This window comes from Erpetoichthys calabaricus, chromosome 2 (assembly GCF_900747795.2).
Source record: "Erpetoichthys calabaricus chromosome 2, fErpCal1.3, whole genome shotgun sequence".
Lineage (NCBI taxonomy): Eukaryota > Metazoa > Chordata > Cladistia > Polypteriformes > Polypteridae > Erpetoichthys > Erpetoichthys calabaricus.
This window is the reverse complement of record NC_041395.2, coordinates 209,121,887-209,149,855: the sequence shown is the minus strand read 5'-3', so window position 1 is coordinate 209,149,855 and position 27,969 is coordinate 209,121,887. Positions and strand designations below refer to the sequence as shown.

General features: G+C 38.6%; 1 protein-coding gene across 1 annotated transcript in view; it reads right to left on the bottom strand.

Moving 5' to 3' along the window:
• Positions 1 to 516: 516 nt before the first annotated feature.
• The window catches only part of LOC114645529 (cytochrome P450 11B, mitochondrial), a 40,161-nt gene continuing 12,708 nt past the window's right edge, over positions 517 to 27,969 (bottom strand). Inside the window, exons 2-9 of the mRNA XM_028793372.2 lie at positions 25,939 to 26,094; positions 17,016 to 17,218; positions 16,458 to 16,658; positions 16,220 to 16,386; positions 11,743 to 11,909; positions 8,434 to 8,512; positions 1,614 to 1,823; positions 517 to 1,084 (exon numbers count right to left, since the gene is read on the bottom strand). Of these exons, the coding sequence (XP_028649205.1) occupies positions 965 to 1,084; positions 1,614 to 1,823; positions 8,434 to 8,512; positions 11,743 to 11,909; positions 16,220 to 16,386; positions 16,458 to 16,658; positions 17,016 to 17,218; positions 25,939 to 26,094 (1,303 nt within the window). The 3' untranslated portion in view covers positions 517 to 964. The remainder of the gene's footprint in view (positions 1,085 to 1,613; positions 1,824 to 8,433; positions 8,513 to 11,742; positions 11,910 to 16,219; positions 16,387 to 16,457; positions 16,659 to 17,015; positions 17,219 to 25,938; positions 26,095 to 27,969) is intronic.

The following is a 27,969-nucleotide window of genomic DNA, read 5'->3' as shown; positions in this document are numbered from 1 at the left end:
ATTTTTTCCAATTTCAAGTAGTATAGAACATCAGTTACCCACTGACATAAGAGTGGTGGGGTGGGATTCTTCCAGTTGAGCAAGATAAGTCTACGTGCTAGTAGTGAAGTAAAGGCAATTACAGTTTGTTTGTCCTTCTCCACTTTAAGTCCATCTGGGAGTAAACCAAACACAGCTGTTAATGGATTAGGAGGGATTGTGACACCAGAGTTGTCTGGTAGGCATGCAAAGATTTTTGTCCAAAATTTTGTTAATTTGGTGCCCGCCCAGAACATGTGGCCTAGTGAGGATGGAGCCAGATTGCAACATTCACAGGTTGAATCTTGCCCTGAAAACATTTTTTAGACAATTATACATAGGATGCATGCGCTCAATAAAAGATGTTATGTTGAATGACTGAATACTTTGAACATATGGAGCTCAAGTGTATTCTGTGCACCGTGCAGTTACTTTTTAAATATTAACACAGGTCCCATAAAACCAATGCAGATGTTATGAAAATCCATTCAAATCAAGTCATAAATAATTTGTGTACTGAAAGAAAGAATCAACAGACATATAAACCAATTCAATATTTTGTTCAAAAGTAATTAGCAATTTATTTTCAAACTGAAACTACTGATGTATTCAAGACATGAAATTAAGGCCAAAAGCAGCAAAGCACAAACAGTAAGGTTAACACAGTTACAAGCCTCAGAACCTCATGCACCACAAAATTTTTTACAATTCTCTTGTCCTTTTGTATTCTTCAAAGTCAGTACTGGGTACTGTCTACAGATAAATTTGTTTTCTGGAATAACAGATTCAGGGTAGATTTTGATTTCTGACTTTTACATACTTCTTCAGATACTGGTTATTTTAAAATTTGGAATATGTGTATTTGGATTTTTGCTCCTTTTCACACCTAAACAGTGTTTGTTCAGTAAAACCAAGGCAAAACACTTTGTTCTCCAGTCTGCCTCACTTAGTTTGCTGACAGCAGCTTGAAGGTTATGTGAGGCACTTTCTCCGGAAGTAAAATCAATGAATATCTAAATTTGATTTCTTCTTTGGACTGCACTTCCAACCTAAAATTCTTCAACATCTGAAGAAAATCACACAAAAAATAGAAACTTTAGAAACAGAAAAGGCAGAAACATCCAGCAGCTATTTCACCTTTAACATACAAACATGTGAAGGATGTAATGTAAAATTGTATTCTTTGTTTTCTTTTGGTACATTGTGTATACATATAATTATCCTTCCCTTGTGTTTGATTAATACAAACCTAAGTTACACAATCCTGTTATCCAGATATCAACATACCCAAAAATCATAGAAATTTACATCCCTACTAAATATGTGAGGAATCAAATATTGATGTAAGCTACACTTCACCATGAGCCAGATGTTGAAATTATAAAATAAGACAGACAGATAAATACTATCACATTTAATACCATACTTTATAATTGCACTTATAAAAGTTCTGTGAATCATCAGGTTGGCTAAACAAGTTTAAAAAATCAAGATTCTTTGTTAACAAACTATCAGTCATTACTTCCAAGTGCAAATCAAGAATGTGCAGACTTAATAAATGAAATGAAACAGATTCCTTTTTGTGTACGACTCACATGCAACAAGAAGAGCTGCATCTCAGTCTCGGCAATTCTTCGACCCAGACACTGTCGCGAGCCAAAGCCAAATGTCAGAAATTTGAAGGGTGAGTGTGAGCCAGAGCAATCCAGTTGTGGTTTTTCCCAGCGCCCTGGTTGGAAATGCAGTGGTTGTGAAAAGACTTGTGGACTTCGTCCCAGACTGAAGAGAGATACCTGCACTAGTGTCTGAAACGCAGAAACATAAACATGGGCATTTCAGACATGCCTCAATAGACAAATAGTGCATGAGGTGTCACATTGGGATTAATAAAGTATCTATCTATCTATCTATCTATCTATCTATCTATCTATCTATCTATCTATCTATCTATCTATCTATCTATCTATCTATCTATCTATCTATCTATCTATCTATCTATCTATCTATCTATCTATCTATCTATCTATCTATCTATCTATCTATCTATCTATCTATCTATCTATCTATACAACAACCATTGAAGTTTGGCTTTCTTTTTTTTCTAGCATGATTTAAGAACACCTAATGAAACATTATTCATTGGGGTCATTATGATTTGGCTAATTACAACATTTTGTGTGACTTTTCGCAGGTGGATCAAGTGATTTGACTCTAATAAAATGACTCAGGGCTGTGCTAGTCAGAGAGATATCCATCCATTATCAGATTTGCTCACTCCAGCTCAGTGATGGTAGGGGTTAGCATGACATAGTATCCTAACCCAAACCTAACATAACATTTTCCAAACTGCTTAATTTAGTTCAGGATGACAGGGGAGGCCTATCCCAGTAGCAATAGGCACAATGCAGGAGTCGTCTCTTAATGGGGCATCAATCTGTGGCATAACTCCCTCACACATACGTTCATGTAGGATGAGCAAGAGAAACTTATTTATCACTTTGTCTGTTTACTGATTGAGGTTTTCTGTAGCAATATGATGGGCTAGTCTGACCAGCCCTCCATATCTCTAGCAATTTCCTCCAGCCCTTCTTGGGTTCCTATGAGAGTTAAGAGAGATATAATCCCTCCAACATGTCATTAATCTTCTCCCAGATGACTTTGCCTTGTACATCTCCCAAATGAGGCATCTGGGGCATTCTAAATGTTACAATTTGATTTGCTTTTTTGATTGATGGTTTTAAACATCAGACAACCCAGTTCTAAAAGTTAAATTTTATTTTTTGTGTCTTTTCCTAGTTGTTGTAATTCTTTCACATTTTATCACAAAGTAACTTATTGTATTGTATGGTGCCACCATTTTCGTTTACAGATTTCATTTAGTTAAGATTGCACATTCAACTCAATGGCTTACAGCACCTTCTTTGTGTAATAATATTCCTGGTTTACAATTTTTTTACTTTCAAACTTTGACAACAAACTTAAATTTTGTGTTTTGGCTTTAATAATCTGATTTTCTAATTTCCCACCAACTGTGGCTGGTGTTGTTGGCTGCTGTTCTTCTTCTGGCCCATTAAATTTGCCTCATTTTCCTCTACGAATAACACTAAAAACATGTGCAAACCACCTTCATTGATTCCTCTCAATCTGGAGAATCAGAGGTTCTGCTCTGAGATCCTTCAGTATTGCTGAACCCCTCACCCTGTATACTAGAGTGAGCCCAGGAGCCCAGCAACTACCCAGAGCTTTTGACTATCGATGAGGATGGCACTATCGTTTGAGTAAATTTACAGTTTTGCTCGTAGACCGATCTAGCTTGAACACCATGGACCATAAAGCTACTGCTGCTGTACTGCTTCATGGGTCACAATTATTTTTCTTTAAATAGAAGGACTAAATGTCACACAGTAGTGGCCCCAGAACCCTAAACTCTTTTATCACTTTCCACAATTTACTGCATAGTACACACTCATACGATTTCAGAAATCAGCAAAGCACACGTAGACAGGATTGGAAAAATGTTACATATCTGAGTAAAGAGTTGGTCCATGGCAGAACAGAATTCAAATTATTCTTTCTGAATATGGAGTTCAACTCTTGAATGGAGTATTCATTCCTGTACCTTGGTCTAGGCTTTGATAGTGATAGTCTGTAATTCATTTTTTGTGAGAAATCTACATATATATTCTAAATATTCTTACTAACTTGCATCTGGAAAAGTTGATCATTTTTAACATCTTCCTGCAAAAATATTTTATTTTATTCACAGGTGCCACCATCTCGCCAAAGTTGTGTGGGCTGTTGCTATGGTTAAATTACCCACAGGCCCCAATGGAGTATGTGATCATATAAAGATCAGCACATACAGTCTTGAACTATCTGAGTTGGAAAAAAACTAAGTAAGCATATTTATTTTGCAATTTAAGCTCTTTTTTGTTATTCTGACATTAGGGTCTTTGATCTCAGTTTAGTGTGTTAAACTTGATGATTGTGTGATTTGATTTTTGGTTATGACTTCGGCTTCTCTTTTGACTTTGCTTTTTTCTTCTGATTTCTTTATAGAAAAAAGTCTATCTCTTTTGAGCCAGAACACCCGGGGGGACTGTGTAATGTAATCCCTTGGTAACTGCATTTTAGCTAAAATAACTCACAGCACTCTCTTTCTGAAGAACACATGGCCTTTGATCAGATGGCATTGTCATGACCTTTAGCTCAAGGTGCTGTGTTACTAGGTACACTTCTTAACATCCTTGTGTTTGAATATGCTGTTTACTTTAACATATTGTGTTACCAGATAATTTCCTAGCATCTTTGTGTTTGAACAATTGATGACTAACACAGAAATCCAGCAATAGCTAACAGCAGAAATTCAGATCAGGCAGCCTGTTCTACCCAATCGTGCCCCAAAAATATCTGTCAGTACCATGCAAGTATTGAAGTCTCTCAGTAGGACTATTGAATTAATACATATTACCCTTTAGAACTTCAAATCCAATGTCTCTAAAAAGGCTGAATGCTATGAGTAGTTGTTTGGTGCATACACATAAACAGTATTTAAAGTTTTCCTCTCTTCATCTCAGAGTCATATTGAGGTGACTATCTTATCCTCAAGAACAAACTTCAACATATGGCACACATCTGGGGTTATTCCTATGCCTACGATAGGGCAACTCCAGAGCAGCAAAGAGTTCATCACTCTTTTGAGAAGTTTTGCTCTAGAGCCAAAGCTGTGTGTAGAGGTCTAATCAGGCCAATATTTTTCAGCTTGCAGCATGACATCTTGCTTTTTCCCTGCCAGACAAGTTATTGTATGTTCCATGTCTTATCTGCCAGAAACCATTGCTGTTTCTAGTAGCTCATGCATGTCCAGTCTTTCTTGTAACCTGATGGGCACTTCACCTAACCACCCCCCTTTGCGCCTTGGGAATGGTGAGTCTATATGACAGCTCCATGTTGCATTTTCTTGGCTCCCTGTCAGGCAATATAGGCCCACCCAGCCATTAGATGATTGTTAGTGAATACCATTCCGAGACTGGTTCTAGGGTGGATTCTAGTATCTTATGTTCCAGGCAAGGTTTGATTTAATTAGAAAATATATGGAATCAATTATGAGTTATTCTTTACCTAGCCTCTCCACTAAGATCAATATGACATTATTGAAAACATCTGCTTTCTACCATTATTCAAAATCTGCCAATTAGATATGATGAAGAAGACCTTTGTGGAGAAAGGAGTGGAAACCAGACACTTGGTTTGGAATTAGGAGAGAGTGTTGAAGCAAACAAGTGCAAGTGATGAAGTAGAAGAATGCAAGAGAGGGGATGTTCACACACTCTGAGCACAGACCTTAGCTACAAATAGTAAATGAAGGAGGTAGGTGGGATTGGATGCACAGACCACAGAAAAAGGATAATTTCAAGCCCTGACTCTGTCTGCTAAGACGCCTGAATGACACCCAGGAGAGAAATAAATTGGTTGGCCTCCAATAATTTCCCCCTGGGATTAATAAAGTATCTATCTATCTATCTATCTATCTATCTATCTATCTATCTATCTATCTATCTATCTATCTATCTATCTGTCTGTCTGTCTGTCTGTCTGTCTGTCTGTCTGTCTGTCTGTCTGTCTGTCTGTCTGTCTGTCTGTCTGTCTATCTATCTATCTATCTATCTATCTATCTATCTATCTATCTATCTATCTATCTATCTATCTATATTCAAGGCAGCATAATGAAACATAGGAGTGTGAAGGTGCCATCTTGAAAGCACCCCATTCATTTTTCAACACATGGGTATGGCATAAGATATAATGAGATCAACAATACGAGACACAGGAACTTTAATTAGAAAAAAATGGGAAAGAGGCTGGCAAATTTGGGAAAAGTAATTCTTCCCTATAAGAAATCCGGAGCAGGGATTTTGGGGATGGTTGCTCTGACCTGTTGCAGATCAGAAAAGAATGTTTAACGTATGGTCCCTTGTGATTCCAGAGGAATAAAGAAACAAGTGACTTTATAGTGGGACAGTACTTAGGAGAAGAAGAAAGAGGGAGAATAGAGCTAACAAGATTTATTCCCGGGAGCAAGTCAGTTTAAATAATTGTTTGTCTACTGTGAGAATGAGAGACCAGTTGGAAATGGAATCTATGACACCCTTTAGAGCAGGGGTCCCCAACTCTGGTCCTGGAGGGCCGCAGTGGCTGAAGGTTTTCATTTTAACCCTTTTCTTAATTAGTGACCTGTTTTGCTGCTAATAACTTCTTTTGAATTCATTTTAATTGACTTGCTCTTGAAGAATCAGACCCCTTAATTGTTTTGTTTTCCTTATTTAGCTGCCAAACAATAGTGTGATACAAAATGAGCCAAAACATGACCAGCAAACTGTGTCCATCATGCAATATCTGAAAATAAAGTAAGGTGAGGGTCTCAGTAATGATGATCTCCTCAGGTCCCCAAAACATTTTAACCGTGCTCTTAGAAAAGAGAAAATCAACAATTTCAGAAATGTATGCTATTGCACATTGAGAGCAGCAACAAACCATGGAATTAAAGGATGGGTTTAATTTATGTCAAGACTTGGTATGTAATTAAGCAACTGGTTGGAGTGAAATTGGTTGGACTTTGAGGCCCTGCCTTAGTTGGACTTTTGTTGGCTCACTCACTTCGCATTTCATTTCTGTTTGGGTGCCATTTAAGGAAGGAAATTAAGCAATTCAGAGAAGCAATGAAGAAATTCAGGGGAACAAATCTTAAAAAACAAATCAATTAAAGTTAATTCAAAAGAAGTTAATTAGCAGCAAAAACAGATCACTGATTAAGAAAAGGGTTAGAATAAAACCTCTTGGTCATCTAAGACCAGAGTTGGGAACCCCTGCTTTAGAGCAAGGCAGAAGATGTCAGCCTTAAACTGCTGGATCATGGCATAGATATCTAATCCTAGGAATCTGAAAGGCCCTACAACAGGGATGAAGGAGGAAAAAGAAGAAAGATAACAACTGGGATTCAATGGGAATGGAGTGGTTTTGGCTCAATTAATTTTGTAGGCAGACAGGGCCCTCATATGAGATAAACTAGTTGAGGACAATGGGAAGGGTAGAGGGAGATTACCTAGACAAAGAAAAATATAATTTGTGTACAAGGAAACCTCTTGAGGATTACCTTTACAAATATGAAAGTGATTTGGCCTCATTTATGGATGGCTACTTCAGGAGACTATGTGAGAATAAAGAGAAGTGGAGGGAGAGAGACAGAGACGATAGATTGTCTCTTTGAAAAACACAAAATGGAATGAGGGATGTGGGAATTATTGAGAAAAACTGAAGGGGGAGAAGTAAAGGATCTAAACCATGTTAATAAAAGTAGCACCTAAGATCATGCTGGCTAAGACCTTCTACAAAATGGACCAACTTATTCAAATGCCTTCTCTGCACCTAAAAAACAGATAGCATCAGGAATGAGAAGAGTAGAAGAGATATGCAGGACATTCCACAAGTATACCATATAACAAGATTTGATAAAACCAGTATGGCCTGAATAAACCAATTTCGAAACCACTGTCAGAAGCCAAAATGCAATGACCTTCACCGGCAGCCTGATAACAGAATTCAGCAATAACAGATGGCAAAAGATACAGTCAGTGGGGACCATACCTTTCTTAAGGAGTAGAATAATCAAAGCTAAATTAAATGAGGGGTTAAAATTGGAAGTAGAAATGGCAGAACTAAGTGTGCGGAAGACAGCAGCTCCCATATACAGTAGCTGACAAGAACTAAGAGGGGCAAGCCATCGTTTCCTAGAGATTTCCCAGAACAGTGAGTCCAGGACCTCTTTGAGTTCAAAGAGAGAGGTGCATCAAGAGCAGAGGCCTCCAATTCCCAGAACTCTGGGAGGTACAAGGAATGCAGAAAGAGACAACAACAGGGGGGACAGAAGTGAAAAATACTTGTAGAATAGATTGAAGTGGAAATGAAAGAACACTTATTAATCTGTGTTAGTTGTAAGGAACACCATCTTGGTTTTGATAGATAAAATCACATAGAATTAATCAAATTTTAAAAAACCTAATGGAAAATAATTTACTAAGTCTGGATCCAGAAACAGTAGTGTGTCCTATGTTCCATAAACCCAGCACAGCATAAGAGCCCATGTGCTAGCAATGATAATTTTGTGCCCATGATTCACTATATGGGGGCATGGGCTCTCTGAATTCCCCATGCCATTAATAAATTAACATAAACATTTATGAACATTTCCTGCTGTTTTATTGTTTGTTATACAGTATTTTCTAACATTATAGTCAATAAAGCCAGAATCATATAGTGCAACTGGAACTGTTTGATGAAGGCATGAAACTCATTCCTTTTTGGTCAGGGCCTCTTTGTACCTCTCTTCATTTATAGTAATTTATTATGGACACTTACCCCTGCTGGAATGTGGTAGTTCTGAAGCACCAGATCTTTAGAAGGTATCCTCTGGATTACAACTCCGACTGGGTAAAGCCTGTCAGAGTAAAAAGAACAAAATATAGCTGTTTAGTTTAGCTACCAGACAATAGATGAACCATTTTCTGCACTGCCCTGTTCATTATTTTATGTTTTACCAAAGTATCCAATCATGAAGTCATTATGTTTCTCCAAATCCCTTGTCATTTCTAAAAAATGTCAAAGGGCCCTGTAGTTCAGACTCTTCATTTCACCCCTGATTTTTCTTTTGTGTCTCACACCATTCAAACCACTCTCCATTATATACCACATCACATCACTTAAAGTGTCCCTTGTCCCTTTTACATCTGCTAGCTAATTTAGCAATTTAGTAGTAAATCCATGGGCCAAGAGCATCTTTGAGCAAATTGATATTCCAGTAACCTCAACCCAAAATAATTATCAGATTAAGGGTGACTCACATAAATTTATCATTACTATTAGTACATGAACAAAGCCATAAAACTGCCAAAAAATTATGACAGTTAACATAAGATGCATGGTCATTAATGATATTACGCTTAAATTACATTGAAAGGTTTTATATGTAATAGTTTATTTTCCTTAGTTCGCAAGATTACTTATTTGAAAAGTGTAAGCCAGGAAGATAACTACTGTACAGTATCTGCCATATGCATCCAACACATTCCCCTTTTCACTGGCACTTTATGACAGCAAATGGGAACATTTTTAGTGAGCAGAGGAGATCTGTGTTCAGAAGGCCCTGAAGCAGTGAAGAGGACAACATGTGGTGTTTGTCCAGCACAGCCTAGATCAGGGGTAGGCAACGTCGGTCCTGGTGAGCCGCAGTGGCTACAGGTTTTCATTCCAACCCAATTGCTTAATTAGAAACCAATCATTGCCAATCTCAGACCTTATTTAATTTTATGGCTTGTTAGTCTGTGCAATGTAAGGCTCTTATATCGTAGATTTTTTTCCTTTCCAAAGATATCATCCAAATGATATGAAGCCTAAAACAGATCATTTTCAGTCTGTCACATTTTTCTATTAAGTGTTTTATTAAATCAAACCGTGCATGATGAACACACACAGATGTAATTGGAAAAAAGCTAGCTGGAGAACTGCTGGCTGCTTTGTCTTTTACATCTTATTGCTAATAAGGAGCAATTAAAACACTGAATGCAGCAGTTTAAGATTGAAATAAGCAATTAAGGTTGGAGAACCTTAACAAGCGAGACCACTAAAATGAAGCATTAAAATGTCACTTAAGCAATATGTGCTTCATCAGCAATAATTGAGTTCTCGTTAAGGAACTGGGTTGGAACAAAAACCTGCACATACTGCGGCTCACCAGGACCGACGTTGCCTACCCCTGGCCTAGATCATATGCAACTTTGGAAAAGATTCAATGAATTTGGGTACTTGCAGATCTAAAGTCTTGGGTTTGTTTATCAATGTGAAGTTTACACTTACTTTCTGTTGATGTGTTTTTGTTTTTCTCTTACATCCCAAAAATGTGCTTATTGGTTTGTTTGGAGATTATAAATTGTCACCGTGGATGTGTGCCTGAGTGAGCCTTGAGACAGACAACACTAAAATGCTGTTTGGACCCTGAATTGGATAAAGCAGGACTGAAAATGTTAAGACTTTAATGTCAGAGTGCCTCTTGCTGAAATTCTGAAAAGTGTCTTAATGTCATTTAACCCCTTCAAAGCCCCATCAGATATCAAGGTTCTTCCAGTGAGTTGTTGCAGGTATGGCGCAATTTATTTGACTACAACATCATTCATTCCTAGTTATTCGTCATTTGTTGTTTAAGCCTAGAGTGTTTTACTTTCAAATAGCATAGAAAGATTAAACCTTTGAAAATCCAGTGTTCTTGTAGTATGTACTGTATAATGCTCTATGAATACATATCTAACTTAACCCTCACGTTATTAAATAAATTGAAGGCTTCACAAGTATTTTGGTCCAAAAAACTATTAACTGGAGAAGTAAAGCCCTAGATCAGGCATATTCAAATGGCGGCCCATGGGCAACATGCAGCCCAGAAGCATCCTCCGAGTGGCCCAGCCTGTGGTCCTGCCAGGGCTATAGACTGCAAATAAAATAGTCTCAAATGCAACCAAAAATAGGATTTGGTGATTATCATTTCTACTTAGTTCAGCAGTTGCAAATGAAATAATTGAAAATTTAAACTAATTATATTGTAACAGATGCAAAAGGCCATTTTTTTTTTATTGTTAAATGTATGTGCCGTTAACATATGTGTTGATATGGGCTCCCTCTTGCATATCCCTGAGCTGCATAAAGGCTGGTTTATATCCCGCGTTGGGTGCGGAGTCATGGTGAAAATGACATTAGACTTGGAAACGTGCTTGTTAAAATAATTCTAAGTACACGCCACTGCTGATTGGATGAATGGATGAATGAAATAGTTTTAAGTTCTATAAAAAAAAAATCCCTTGCCTGTCATGACCACCCATTTAAATTGGAGGAGGATCTCATATTTCAAAAGGGAAACAAATGTTATTGCTAATGCTGTGCACTTTTTTTATTTTGTGTGCCTGGGTCAGATGTGAGCTAAATGTTTATTTTTTTATTTCAAAAGTAGAAAAAAAAGTATTGCTACTACCTCAGATTCTGTTCAGTTACTCCTTTTTTGTTGTTTTTTTTATACATTTTTGATGTTCCTGGGTCAGATGTGATCAAATGTAAAAGGGAAACAATGTTTTTAAATACATTAATTTGTGTTGATTTAAATATTTGTCATTATCTGCTTCTTACCGACTGCTGAAAATGTCTAGCCCAGCTAAATTTCTTGGTTTGAAAATCTGGCCCAACCTGAAATTGTAATTGAGTAGCCCTGCCCTAGATCAATGCTGCCAAGGTAGCATTTCTGTTTTAAACCAGAACTGTTCTGCACTTCCACAATTTTGTCATGTGAACATTATCGACTCAAATAATTAGTGGGCTGTCATACTAAATGGGAATGAATAAAGTATGTGAAGAGGCTATAGTCAATCAAGAGAATATTCTAATTTAGTGTCCCAATATGCTTGCCATAATGAACTAAAGCTGTGCAGCTCCCAGCCGCTTGTATAGCTGCCATATTTTTTCAGCTTTGGCTTTAAAAGCAATACCACATATTGTGCCTCTAGTTATGTCCCATTCAGACACTCATTCTTATTTGCTGAACTTGATTCCTTACTGTATTTTAACCAAGAAGCTCCATTTTCTCTTTTTTACTCTGTTTCTCTCAATAAGAGACCTGTTTGCTTGCAGTACCTAAGAATCTCTTTGATTATGGCTCTGAGTAGTGGTGTTGCCTTTAGAGTTTCTGCTGCATTGCCACCTGTCTTCTCCCAGGCAGCTTGCACCTGTTTCCGAACCAATTCTTGGATATCAGGGTTGCGGGCCAATTCGAATAGCGCCATATGCAATGGTACTGCTGTCTGGAAAAATAAAAAGCAGCAGACAGATTACTGGTTAGAGAAGTCATTGTGATGCATTACCCCAGGGATCAGTATGTAGAACCGCAAATGTCAGTCTATCACTCAGTCCTTATTTTAGATAGTTCCCATTCATGTGGCATTCATCTGCTCTAAAACTGGTCATAAAAGAAGATATCAGCTCAGGGACATCAATGAGTATTGTAGCATGGCAATATGGTGTTACTGTAGGAGATTCTGGACCTCATATAAAGTGCTGTTGGAGAAAGAACTCAAGCCACTGAAAGGGCACACTACATGGTGTTATAATTGTCACTGACACACAGTACGAAATGGTGGTATAATGTTAAAATATGAGAGTACATCAAAATGTTAAGGCAATTTAATAATTTACGTGGTAACATCAATGGGTGGAAGCTGACACAATATAACACAAACACGAAGGCTCATGGGTAGTTCAAACAAACACAGCACATCAGTCTGCCGTTAGTCTAGTTGAAGCCAAGATCAAATGAACATGGATGCTCCACTTGCAGCATTTTTTAACAATGCGTTGTAGTAGGATTTCTTTGGGCAGATGGTGTGAAGCTATGGAATATATGATAAATCGGCTATGGCAAATGCTATCAGTTAAGATATGTATATCTTAAGTGGACAGATTGAGCCATACACAATCTGCAGTCAAAAACCACACCACCTTGTATGTGTGATCATCATCACGCAGAACAGCCAATTTCATGAGACACTCATAAACACTCTGTGTGAAGTGTTAAAATGAGTATACCACCATGTCATAGCTTAAGCCAATTTTCTTCTGCACCTTCCTACCAACAGACCAACTTTAGTTAGCTAAGAAGCATGGAGGGCAGAATCACACCTTTCTTAAGCAGGCTAAAATGAAAGGAAACACCCTAGCAATGACCTTTTTTGAATTTATATTTGATCATATTAAAGCAAGCACAAAGGTCGAAAGTCCAAGGCACACATTGAATAACAGGCTTGTTTACTCAACAACTAGCTATGTTTACCTGGCAAAGACAAGTAATAGAATAATTTAAAAAATAGCACTCCTCCTGAACCTTTCCTCGGTGTCTTCAAATGTCTCAGCCTCTCCTGCCCAGTACTTCCTCTCTTGATCACATTCCAGTAAAGCCTGTTCCTCAGATTCGATCATTTTGAGGCATCTTGTTCGCCTCCTGTCTGCATTTGACTAACCCAAAGGTAGACGGGCCCTTTTTACCTGCTGTGAAAACATCATTCACTTCTTTGAAGACGACTTGGCTTACAACTTGTTACCCAACATCGATCACTAAGTTATTCGCTTTGTTGTATTGTGAAAAGTTTTTTGTAAAAATCATAAAAAAATTGTCACAATCAGGAATTGGACTTCTGACCCCTAAAGTTTTATGTCACCACCCCTACAACTGAGCAACCAAAACCAAACTGACCAATCAGATCAAAGCCAAACTGACCAATCGAATTGCTAGGATGGACTGGACGCATACAGAAAGAGTAATATTTTATTATATTGTAGATATTAGATACATAAACAGCAACACCATACACTAAAGGCTAGACAAGACTTCTAATTTCAATTCACCATTATTATACAGGGTAATGGAAACACCTCCAAAACAACAAACTGGGAAAATGCCCTGGCTGGCCAATGGTGTTCCCCTGCATCATGAACGTTGTCTTGACCAGCAATCTCTGCCACTTTCACATTGTCACACTGTTCAGCATCACTGAGTCCAAGGTGAGGACTGATGGCTATGTGGGAGTCCTATTTGTATTTTTCTTATTCTTAGTAAAGTCTCCACCCTGTTTCTTGAATCCTCTTATAGTGTGGTGGCTTAGTGAGATTACTGTTACAGAGCGGATAAAAGCACCAAATTTTGCATGGCTAACCATTAGGGTCTATGAAAGACTTTTAGCCTAGGAGCCCAAAAAAATTGGTTGAAAAAAACACAAAACTGCAGATATACTGATATCAATGAAAATTGTTGCGAAAATCACCAAAAATGACCATACGTGCACTAAAAGAACTAGACTTTGACACTTTAAAGTCTTTGACAGAATCACCAAGTCATTCACAAATACTTGAATAAACCACAAAACTGCAGATTTATCGATAGTAATGAAAATTGTTGTCAAAATGACCCAAAAATTACTGTCCGTGCACTATAAAAACCAGACGTAGATACATGAAACTCGAAACGTAACAGTCTTTGACAGAGTCACCAAGTCAATCACAAATTATTACATCACTATGAAATAGTTTTCAGATTAATTCTATTTGCTGCACATGCATTTACACAATGGTGAGCAGTCCAGATTTGCATTACTGCATTTACATCTGGTGCAATTGCCTTTACAGGAACATTTGATCAGCTCACTGCAGGCCCTGGAGACTTCAGGGAGAGTGGTCCATTGTGGCACCCATGATCCTGATTCTGCCACCCATGCATAGCCCAATGGAGAAGGAAGAAGTATGAGGCTACAGCATGAAGCTGAAAAAAAGTGACTCCGTCGCCAAAGTGAAACCACCAAGGAAAGACAAATGAGACAGAAACTTGCTTAGTCGCTGATAGACAAGGGGGGCGAGCACATCCACAAAATGAAACCGCCGATTCTGCATTTCAATTTTTTTTTTCTGATGATTTCAATAGTTTCTAGGAGCCCAGGCTTTTTACAGCATAGGCTTACACAACTAGTATAATGTAAATAACATTCAAAGCTGTACATTTTAAGTATACAACTGGTTAACTGACATATGGATTATGTGAGATTTTTTTTCTTTATTCCATGGGTGTTTTGCACTTTGTTTGCCATTGTACAACATCTTGGACTATGGATGGAGGATTTGTACGTTAATAGAATGGCACTGCTTAAGGTTAGCAAAAGCAGTTTCATTCTCACTAGGTGTCCTTATTGCACTAGGAATCCAGTCATTTGCTCCAATTATGTTTGGAAAGCTGAACACTGCTGCAAATTGCCTTTCAATGTTGACAAAATCATATGTTTTATGAATGTAGACACCCACCACACAGAACCTCAATGTACTGCCACATCGCTAGTTAATGGCTTCCAGCAAAGCAGACATGATGGAGCTGTGATATTCCTAACATATGGGCCAGTTCCCTGAGAAGATTCAACAGGTAGCCAATATAAACTGAGGAAATTAGGCATTAAAGGGCATTAGCCCTTTTGAACAGTAACAATAATAGAGTGTGTACATTATACATATCACGTTTGAAGTTTAATAGGTTCATTGGTAACGGCTTGTTGATATGAATTATTGTGTTTGTCATCATTTAGCTTGTTTAGATGCATTTCCCTACTTGATCAAAGATGTCATCATTTCACAGTTTCTCTAAAATGTTACATCCATAGAATTGCTGTAAATATTCGTAGGTCCTTCCATCAAGTCTTCTTTGATAAATCTTGGCTTTTTTGCAGAAAGTTGCATATTCACCTTTTGGGCCTCGTTTTTGTGTGCAGGCTTTATAAATCTAACCCCACATGCCCAAACCATAGCATACTGTACATGACTATATGCTACAAATTGTTAAACAAAGAGAGAACGCTTTAGAAGACTTTTCAGGACTAAAAGTAGAAATGGCCTGTTTTCAAAAAAGAAGGGCTTGAGTATGATTAGAAGGTTAGGGCTCAAGGATACAGTATTGAGAAAAGGGAATCTTGCTGAGTTATCAAGAGAACAGTCACACCTTAGCTAATAAGAAGTGAAGAAAGTGTACACCTTTTACTTGCCTACTTGTAGAAGAATGATGATTATTGTGAATATAACCACAGATTAACATACAGCACTCTGAGTATTTCAATCAGAAAACCCCATGATATCTTTCAGTCTTCTTAAATCTTAAATAGTTAGAAAATGTCTAAAATGTTCAGTTTTCTGTGATTCCAGTTAGCAGACTAAGCAGTTCTATAGACTTATGAGCATGTCTACTGACCTTCTGAATGCAACAGAAAGGAAGATGGGTTTACTGCTATTTAGCTTAACCCCAATAAAGGATTGTTTTTACCAATATCTTACTGAATTCAATAGCACAAAATCCATCTGCCTTGACTAGAATGAAATGAGCTAGAGTAAACGGCAAAGATGGAAATTTCCTGTGGTTAAAGCAGTAAATGTAAACTTTCCATTTTGTAAATGGACAGACCAACATATGCAATAAGACAAAATCCAGTGAAGAGTGGAATAGGCCAATTGTGCCACATATTTCTCCCATGCCCATTTCTGTCTAGCATTGACACTAATACTCATATTATTTATCATAAAGGTTACACACCGTATCTACACCGCCAACCATCATCTCAATTATGCTGGCTATGATGTTTTCTACGGGGAGCTTAGCCTGCTCCAGTAGCTCTGCTAGCACACCAGCATACTTTCTATCTGTAGAGGATGCTACATTATTGTGGAGTTTCCTGTAGAAATCCAGGACACGCAGATCAACTGGAAGAATAACAAAGGATTTATTAGTTTAACGACTTTGTACACCACAAGAAAGTATTATGAGCACTTACCATGATTGAAGATTTCATCCCAACAAGCCAGTTGCTCTTTCCACTGGCGAATGCTCAGAAACTGTAGCAATTGTGGTGGAATGAACATTAAAGACAGAGTGGTTTCAAACATCCGCTCAATTGATGAAATGAATTTTTTGCTATCAGGTGTAAGGGTGCTCAACAAACCAAGCCGTTCCCCAAAGAGGACATTACAAGATGCTGTAGGAAAAGCAAATATACATTCTTTATTTATATAATATTATGTATGGCAAATGCCTTTAAATACAAATACATTCATTAATTTTCTAGACTAGTTTTATTGTTGGCAGGGTCACAAGGAGACAGACCCTATCCAGGGAGTACAGGACCAAAGGCAGCTATCACCCCTGACAAGACCTTGCTTCACAGTAGAACAATTTAGTGTCACCAGTACACCTGCCAGCTGAAGTCCAAAATCAGAATGTGGTCCAAGATGGTGTCAAGGTCAGTTTATTTTTAAATTTATTTTTAATTATCTTCTAAAACTAGAACAAACAAACCCTTTGCAGTGAAATGAAGGGCCAGGTAATAACTCACATTCCATTGTAAATCGAAACAGCTCTGGGTACAAATCCATCTTAAGCGATCCCCCCAAGCCCCCTCTCTCAATGCGCTGTGCCAGGTGAGCAACAAAATCACAGGATACTTCATCGAGTAAAGGCAGAAACTTATTCACTGCTCCAACGCTCATGACCTCCTTGTTTAGGACAAGACGATCTTCTCGCCATGCTGGTCCATCTCTGCAAAGGAAACAGATTAACCAGAGAATGTGTGTTACTACAAAATTCTGATCTTTAGTGCTCTCTACATGATGTGCCTGCTTTTTTTAAGTGATGTTAAAGTTGAGACCTTTATGCTCTAGAGCAGGAGTGAGCAACTATTTTTATGGCGGCTGCACATGAGAAAACCAGCTTGTTCAGGAGGGCTGAACAGATTCTGTCAATTTAATTTAACTGTTATATTACAGTACATATATTACATTTCTTTTTTCATTATAGTAATATTAATCTTCTTTTAGCTCCTCCAATTTAGGGGTTGCTACAGTGGATCATCCGTCTCCATCTATCGCTGTTTTTTACATTATTTTCTGCCATATTGACTGCCTTCATGTCCTCCCTCACCACATTCATAAACCTCCTCTCTGGCTTTCCTCTTTTCCTTTTCCCTCACGATTCTATCCTCAACATTCTTTTCTTGATGTACCCCTCTTCTCTCCTCAATCTAGCCTCTATCACTTTGTCACTGTCATAACTGTGCTGTCCCTCTAATATACTCATTCCTAATCCTGCCTATGTTTGTTACTCCGAGCAAAAATTGTAGCATCTTCAACTGCCTCCCAACCATACAACATACTGTAGCTGGTTTCACTACTGTTTTATAGACCACCCCTTTCACACTTACAGGTACTCTTCTATCACAAATCATTCCTGCCACTCTTCTCCACCCATTCCACCATGCCTGCACTCTCCTCTTCACCTCTTGGCTGCACTCACCGTTGCTTTGGACGGTTGAACCCTAGTATTTAAGTATGTCTACATTCACCATCTCTTCTCCTTGCAGTCACCTGCTACCATCACTTTCCCTCTCATTTACACACATGTTCTATGTCTTACTCCTACTGACTTTCATTCCCCTTCTCTCCAGTGTGTACCTCTACCTATTCAGGTTTGCTTCAAAAATCACTTTAGTATTAAATAAATTGCTTATTACCTTGGCATATAGCCCTTCAGATTCAGGTACTACATCTGATAGTACAAATGGAATTGTTCTGAGTATTAAGATTCCCACATCCCTAGTTTTCTTTGTATAGCTGGAGTGAAAAATTTGGCAAATCGAATCTTTTTGCATCTGAAACTGGTCCTTATTTATTGAGTCTCCTATAGAAATTCTTGGCATTTGGATCTGTTAGGTGAGAGAATACTTATTTCTCTTTAATTCATGATATAGACCTTTGATATTCCATCTCACAAAGTTTACCGTTTGGTCATAGAGACATTGCTTCTGAAATTTGGTTGACATTTTGTAGTCTTAAGATAAGGTAGTACATTGTTACAAATGATAGCTTCGACCAAGATTTCATATTATTGCCAGGTGTTATGGCTATGGAGCCTATTATTATGTTGGCACTTACAGTTATTGGAGTAGAACAGATAAATAAGAAATAACATTGCTCTCTTGCTCTTCCTCCCCAACACGCCCCTCCCCCCTTCCCACTCCATTTTGCCTCCCCAAGTGAGGCTAGATCACACTTCACGAAGTCCCAGTCCTCCCTTTGACCTACCAAGAGACAGAGCATGTCCAAAACAAAACAAACCCCCCCAGCAACAGTGTAGAAAAGGTTAATATCGAGATATCTTATGATAGTGCAGTCCAAATACAATAAACCTAGGATATAATCTTAAATAGTCCCAATACAATAAATCTAGGGAATGATGTTAAATGGTTCTCATGGAGACTGAGATAACATATGTAAGTACATGTCCAATACAATAAACCAAGGGAATGATATGTGTGTTTACCAAAATATATATATATTCAATGGAAGAAATTTAAATATAATAATTCAAGTTTAACAAAAAAATAAAATAAAATAAAGTGGTCAAAAAGAAAATAGAATGTATAGATACGGCAAATGTCACATTACAAATGGACCAAGTTGCAAGCTGAATTTTTCTTTGCCTTGCCAGGACCCAATATCATCATGTTTCAAAAGGATGTCGGGATCAGTCTTCTTAACTCTTTTTCTGCTCCATCCAGAGAGCTAAAAATTAATTTTGGTCCACACAGGACAAGCATTCTCTGAGTTAATCTCCTCAAGTGTGGGGGATTCTCCTTTTTAAGAGAACTGTACAATGTCAGTAATGGAACTGAGAAGAGTTTTTCTGCCAGCAATGCATCAGACTGCAAGTCTATAAGTTCGAATTGTACCTTACTGGAGGCACTGTCCACATCACATGTAAAAGGAGAAGAGATGGTGAACATCTCAATTTCCACTGCTTTGTAGTCTTCAGATCACCTAGAAAACTCAACATGTAGTGCCTGGAACATGGCTGTATATCTGTTAAGATGATCAGCAGATAGATTCCTCCCTCTCAGTGTGGGAAGGTGTGTCAATCAGTAACGTGCGGTGAGGTTCATGGCTGGTGAGGCACTAACTCCTTCAGACTCAGAATTACAAATATATGAACCCAAAAGAGTAGCTTATTCACTATTCAACTGGCAGCATGCACATTGACTACTGGTTATGTTTCAGATCTCTTCAGCCTTCTTTACACATAGATAGGTAAGGTGCATATTTGGCTAAAAAAGAATGTTACATTTATAGCGGCTAGAGAACGTTTTGCTCTGCACCTCCATGTGTTCTAAATTTGCAGTTGCAATATCACAATTCATACTCTTTCAAATTACAAATGAAAGTATTGAGTGGTGTACCAAAACAACGGATTTCAGTTTTGACCTTAATTGAAATATTTAGTTGTTTTTAAAAGCTTTTAATTCTGATGCTTTAATCAATTTTAATACAGACTGTTCAAGAAAAGGATATCAAGAAAAACAAAAGAATATTTTATCCATCCATCCATTATCCAAAACGCTATACCCTAACTACAGGGTCACGGGGGTCTGTTGGAGCCAATCCCAGCCAGCACAGGGCGCAAGGCAGGAAACAAACCCCAGGCAGGGCGCCAGCCCACCGAAGGACAAGAATATTTTTTTTAAGATCAAAATGTAGTTTTTAGATATTGGATTGTTTTTTCCTTAGTCTGATCACATTTTTTTTTATAAAATTGAAAAGCGCCTATGGTCTTACCTTTATTTGTAAATGAAGTCCATGCACCTATCCTTCTCCACAAAAATCTCTGTCACTTTCTTGTAAAAGTCCTCCTTATTTTCCTTTAGTTTTAAAAATCTTAATCTTCCATTTTGGCAGTCAGTCGGAACAAACAATAAAAATAAACAGACTGCTGCAGTGCACTTGACTATCTGATATTGCTAACTTATTGGCATCTACAGCCTCTGCATAGAAGAACAGCTGCAACAAGCACCTGTTTGGCTCACATCGGGGCGTTGGTACTGTTTGTCTTACCTTGTGCCTTTTCACTGCGGTTTTATGTCTGATCAGCAAGACTAGATATGTCACACACATTCATTAAAGATATTAGGCAGGCTGTGGAAAGTCAGGGTGTATAATAAACGTGTCTGCAAACATTATATTGTTGTCCCTTTCGTTGACTGCATAGAAGCCAGTTCCTCTGTCAAAGGTCTTTTCATTATTTCTTTTATGAAAATCAGCAGCTGTGTCGTGTCACAAACATCACAGCTCTCATCCAAGTTCAAGGAAAAGAAGTCAATATTTTCCATCGTGCTCTTCAGCTCTATTGCCAGATTTCCCACATTTTCCCTAATCTGTCTTTTAACCATTCACCGTGCAAGGGACAGATGTTCTAATGCCTCCTCCATTTCTGGGCAGAGGATTGCTGCTGACTCCAATAAGCACTCTAACTAATTCCCCATCAGAAAACAATTTACTTCATTTGGCAATTTTGTGAGCTAATATATAGCTGTTTTTACTACCCCTTCCTCTGCTGTATGAGGATTTTGTGAATGCCGTGGAGGATGGGCATCCCGGCTGGATGACTGCATGACTGCATGACCTCTGGATAAATGGAAGGTCAAGCAGGACAAGCAGAAGGAGCAGTTTCATCCCCCCTACTTTACCTTTTAACAATGAAGCACAGTCAATAATCATACAAAACAATGACTCTTTTCTTCTCCTTTCACATCCAGTTGAGTGTTGCCCTCTGCATACCAACTGAAACTTCCCAATGTAAGGCAGTGGGCTTCTTTTGTACTAGAATGGCACATGACTTATGGGTAGTGCTTCCAGGTTGTTTCGTAACCAGGGCAGTCCTCCTCTGACAGCACCCAGGGACCCCAAAAGGGCTGCACATCTAGACTCCAATTCTCATGAACCCCTGTGGGTGCCCATGCTGATACACCTCCAGTGGAGCACTGTCACCTAACGTATGGGGGATGCAACAGAATCTTGCTTCTGCTTGTCCATCCTCTGGCACCTTCCATTTTGTCCAGAGGACATACCATCATCCAACTGGGATGCCCATCTGTCCTCCGTGATTCTCACACTTTGTTAAAAGTCTTTATTGCTTTTGCAGTTTAGTTTACAATTCCACTGCATTTCTTACCTTCTTCCCTTCAGATAAGTTTCTGTATTTTTCAGCATGTTTAGTCTTGAAGTGACAACTCAAGTTGTAGTCTTTGAATGTAGTGACATGTTCTTTGCATACCAAACAGATTACTTTACCGCTAACTTCTGTGAAGAAATACTTAAAAGTCCAGGACTTCTTGAATGATCTGTTTTCTGGATTAACTTTTCGTTTTTTTACCACTCATTTTGATCTGCATGTGCATGATCATGTCTTGCTGTGATGCAGGCTGATACGCCCAGGCACGTACTTGCTGTCAGCATCAATATATGTAAAAAGGAAAAAGGCACACTTTACAAAAATTTAACTCAGTTTTCTAGCTTAGTGTGAGGTTTGCCATGCCTTCCATGGGACATGAAGAACCAGACCATGGGCCACATTTGGCATGTGGGCTGTGCAATGCCTAGGCCTGCTCTAGAGCATCCTTTTGTGTTGCTTTCATTCTAGCTATGTGGTGCCTTGTTAAACGACTGATTTTGTTCTCAGTTGGATCTGTCAGGTCACTGCATACTAAGCCCATGTCATTCTGGATCTTCAACCTCTACACTTCTCTTTGCCCATTTTTGATGAAGCATAAAAGTGACTGGCAATATTAGTGCAGAAGAGATTAAATTATGGAAACATGACAGTCAGAGGATAAGCAAGCTACAGTTCAAAAGGATAAACATGTAATAAACAAGCGTCATCCTCAAAAAGGACGTAAAAAATTCAAAATAAAAATGACGGTGGCAAAAAATATGTCAAGGGTTTGAACTGTGACAGATATCCTTAAGAAAGGCAGATACATGATGAGCAGAATCTCTGAAGCACCTAAGAAAAATACTTTACCACAGGCCCTATGATAAGCTTACTTAATTCACACAACTGACTCCCAACAGAGTACCTGTTGGGGAAATAAACCTCGAATAGATGCAAAATGAAACAATAAATAAAGCACAAGCATATTTCCAAAAAGCTGAAAATTGAAGATCATAAACCATAGAAAAGGTAGTAAAAAGCAGCTAAGACAGTTACTAGAATAATTTTAAAAAGTCTTGTTTAATCAAAACAGTTGATGATCTTAACCAGACCATATATAATGGCAGTTAAAGGCATCATGTGACCACAATATGTGACCACAAAACACACAGCTCATATGATGACTCCATCATGTCATGTGGCCACAAAACACAGCATCAAAGTAAGATCACCAGTGAACCATACCAATCTTTTTCTTTTAATTAAATAGATGTTTGATACACCCAAGAAGAACAGAAGTCAAGAATGTCATCAAGACAATTGCAAAGTCCAAGATGAAATGAGCAAAAACAAAATCAGATTGTTCTGCCAAAAAAATTTTGAATGGCAGGCCTTGGGGTAGAAATGTAAGTCTAAATCAGTCCTTGCCAAAGTAACAAATTCTAAATTTAAACCATAAGCTCTTAGTTTAAGTCAAAGCCAAGAATGAGTCACTGTAATAAATAACTGTTTAAGAACATCTCACACCACAGTCTTATCTACAATCTTGAACAAAGGTCTATAGTACAATGTCAGTTTAAATTACATCACATCAATGAAGACATGCATTGTAACATCCAGGACACACTGTTATGCCTTTATAAGAAAGGCAAGAATATAAAGGACAGATGGACAAAATCAGATTCAGAATGAAAATTACACTCTATAACTGATAAAGGCAGAGAACCCGGCAAACAAAGTCTGAAATGAAAAACAGTATCATAATCAAAAAAGGGAGTGAGCAAAGATACAAAGACCATTAATCATAAACTTTTAAATTTCTAATTCTAAAAGAGCAATCTGCAATCTCAGATGTTCATATGTTTGCAGTGCCAGCTTATAAGGCATTGTGTGTGATGTTATACCGTGCAACCTACAAAAAACACAAGCCTAATATCAGGTTATCCAAAACGGTGGTGCACACAACAAAACAAAATGGTTTTGCTGGATTTCCAAAACAGCATATTAAATAAAAGTTAACTTACTCGAAAACAAAACTATAATGGAAATGACCAACTTGAAATGTTTCTTGATAAGACCAGAACAAAATGTATTAAAGTAGGAGAAAAGTTTTGCCACACCACAATCATTTCACATGAACCTCATACCAAGCACCTATGTCATAGCAACCATTGCAGAAAATGGTGGCACTCACTTAAATTAAAAAGCAACATATAATAACAAAAATAAGACAATAAAATATACTGCTCAAAAAAATGAAAGGAACATTTTTTAATCAGAGTATAGCATCAAGTCAATGAAACTTCAGGGATACTGATCTGGTCAGTTAAGTAGCAGAGGGGATTGTTAATCAGTTTCAGCTGCTTTGGTGTTAATGAAATTAACAACAGGTGCACTAGAGGTGCAACAATGAGACGACCCCCAAAACAGGAATGGTTTAACAGGTGGAGGTCACTGACATTTTTCCCTTCCTTATCTTTTCTGACTGATTTTTCACTAGTTTTGCATTTGGCTACAGTCAGTGTCACTACTGGTAGGCATTTGCCATAGACTACCAGAATTGGCAGGTCCATCACTGGCTCCCTGTGCTTTTCACAGATGAGAGAAGGTTCACCCTGAGTACATGTGACTGAGGTGAAAGGGTCTGGAGAAGCCGTGGAGAACGTTATGCTGCCTGTAACATCGTTTAGCATGACCGGTTTGGTGGTGGGTCAGTGATGGTCTGGTGAGGCATATCCATGGAGGGATGCACAGACCTCTACATGCTAGACAGCAGCACCGTGACTGCCATTAGGAATCGGGATGAAATCCTTGGACCCATTGTCAGACCCTATGCTGGTGCAGTGGGTCCTGGGTTCCTGCTGGTGCATGACAATGCCCGGCCTCATGTGGCAAGAGTATGCAGGCAGTTCCTGGAGGATGAAGGAACTGATACCATTGACTGACATCCACGCTCGCTTGACCTAAATCCACTGGGACATTATGTTTCAGTCCATCTGATGCCATCAGGTTGCACCTCAGACTGTCCAGGAGCTCAGTGATGCTCTGGTCCAGATCTGGGAGGAGATCCCCAGGACACCATCCGTTGTCTTTATAAGGAGCATGCCCAGACATTGTCAGGCATGCATACAAGCACGTGGGGCCATACAAACTACTGAGTATGATTTGGAGTTGCTGCAATGAAATTTCGGCAAAATGGACTAGTCTGCAGCATCATTTTTTCACTTTGATTTTCGGGGTGTCTTAAAATTCGGCCCTCTGTAGGGTGATAATTTTCATTTCCATCAAACGATGTGGCATTCATTTGTTCCTAACACATTACCCAGTCCATATCAGTATAGATATCCAGCAGGATTTTTTCCCATTGAGATCTGAAGTGTTTTCAAAGTGTTCCTTTAATGTTTTTGAGCAGTTTATATTAATTCAGCCAGAAACAAGATATTGCTTAAAGTGAAAGTGAAACCAAGTTCCACATGACTTAGAGGTGATACAAATATTACAAGAAGATAAAAAATATATAATATTAAGAAAAAATTAAACAGTTATGCACATTTCCTATCACAGATAGCCCTGATACTGTAAATAAACGTGCAAGAGAAATATAGTAGTCTATTAAAATCAAGTTTGTTATTTTGTGATTGAATGTTAAACAGTCTGCTAAATTAAAAAGATCAATGACCTTCAGATGACTGTCATGTACATGCAACTGGAAATAAGAAAAGCCCAGACAAGCAACACCTGGGAGGCAATTGAGATGAGAGTGTCCAAGGGCGATACACTGGAGGATGGAGTGGCAGAAGATGTCACTCTCCGTACAATTAATCTAGTGTTGTGGAAGGAAAGCAGACAACTGCAGCACCGAGCAATTCTGACTAAACTCTTGTGTGGCTTGCTGGTTAAGAGTTGAAACAATTTAATTCCTATCTAACATTCAGCAAGTCACACTACCTGCTTGTGCTGCAATTGTCACTAAAATATGGATGTAATTGTATTCAGTGTCTTAGTATAGTGGGTGCTAATGAAGTAAAGTTAGTTGTTGCTTTATAGATGAGTAAACCTGGTTTCATTATCCTTAGATACCAGTCAGGTGTCAGAGAATACATGAGCAGTTCTGACATACAGTACTCGTAACTCCATCGACATAATACAGGAAAGACATGCCTACAGTACACTTACCATACAGTTAATTAACATCTCAAGAACCTTCCAAGCACATACTTCAGAGCTAAACAAAAAAAAACATTCTGGTTTTCAAAGGAAAATATTTAATAGAGACTAACTTGAGAAACACTCCATAGCACCTCTTCCTGGAGTCTCGGTGTGCAATCCAAAGTGCTATTTGCATTCGGCGGGGGTACACATCCTCAGAATGGAAAATGGCTTCCACATCTTCAGGGAGAAAGACATTTACCATCTCTTTAGAACCTATTTTCTCCCTGCAGAGAACAAAACACATGGATTAAAATCTTTTCAAGGCCTACTTACAGTCCTTTCCCACTTACATACTACTACTGTAGGTCATTTTAACCTACTATTTATTTTGAGTGCACAAAAAATGGCCTACAACTTCACCTTAATACCACCCTCAAAAATAAACTAGGAGGTTGCAAATAGACTTTAGCTTAGAAAACAAGAACAGTTAACACAATGCAATACATACATGCTATATATATAGTCAATCTTCAACATTCCTGTGGTTACTGTGTTATAAAAAGTGCATATTATCAGAAATAATGTTTTGTTTTGAAGAATTCTATGCTGAAAAGAATATTTTGAGAAATCTCCAGCAAAAGATTATAGTTTTTTGGTGGTTGCTGAACTTTATCTCTTATTTCATAGGTCCACTGTATTAAAATTCACATTTTTCACTTTGTGCCATTTTACATCAACATTACCCATGCAAAAGTTGAAGATTGACTGATTTTAAATCACCTGTAGCTCGCAAACCGTTTGACCTTGTGGCAGGCAGCCGGGCTCCATGCCCAGCCAGGATGCCCCTGCACACTATATTCAGGGGGAGCACACCTGGACAGTGCAATACCTCCCCCTGAACACTAGATGGCCGCCCCCCTGGGTTGGAGCGATGCCTTGGTTTCCCACAGGGCTCCATGGGAATTGGTTGCCCTGTTGTTCCCCGCAGGCACCGCCAGGGGGTGCTGTGTTTGGGACTCCTGAGCCCACATGGGCAGCATATCCATCACACCCGGAAGTGCAGCCGGAACTCAGTGATCAAGCACCTGGAGCACTTCTGGGTGAACTATAAAAGGAGCCAGTGACCACCACTCAGAGGCCAGAGTCGGGTGGTGGAGGACAAGGTTACCTGGGAGGAGTGGTGGTGCCAGAGAGAGAAGAGAAAGTGTTTTGTGCTTAGTGTACTGTGCTGTGGGACTGTGTATTACCTGTGGGCAATGGGGAAGACGTGCACCCACAGGGGAAGAAAAATAAATAGTTTATTTATTTTACACGTGCCTCCTGTGTCCAATCTGTGTCGGGTCGGGCGCTATACAGCGTCCATCTTACACTGGCGTAGTCAGCAGGATTCCAGTTTGTCTTTTGGGCTGGGACCTGTTTAAAAAAATTGTTTAAGGACCTGGCACAGCAGCGCGAGGCACTGTCCAGGGCTGCTCCCCCTGAATATAGTGTGCAGGGGCGTCCCAGCTGGGCATGGACCCCGGCCGCCTGCCAAAACCTATTGACCTGAAATTTGGTACACATATGTTACGTGACGTCTACTATCCGCTTTCGGGGTGATGATTGACCTCCAAGGTCAAAGGTCAACCCAGGAAGGTCAAGGTCAAAAATCAAATAACCTGTAGCCTGAAATTTGGTATACATATTCTACGTTGAAACACTGCACTACATCTTTAGATTAAAAGTGAAGAGTTTTCGAATTATTACTCCTTTTATTTTTATTTTATTTTATTGTAGAATCAACTCTCAGCAACGGCCAATAGGGAGGCTGTGTGGCGCATACAAAAAGGCACCATTCTCATCCCTACCACCTTCGTCATCAGTTCCCCTTCCTCTTCATATTTTAAATCATTCTTGAGGCAGATTGAAGACTTAAGTGAAAAATTAAGGAAAATGTACTAAATAATTGCAACACAAAAACTGTCTTATTAATTTTTATTGTGATAAGATGCCGATAAAAGAAGAGAAGAAGCGAGCTGCTAGGGTGGAGAAAAAAAGAGCTGCTCAGGAAGCAGCAAGTGCATCAACCTCTGAGCAAACGAATGCTAAACGTACAGAGAAAGAGGATGACAACTAGGAATGCTCAAGTCAACTGTATTCATTGATCCACGAAGAGAGAA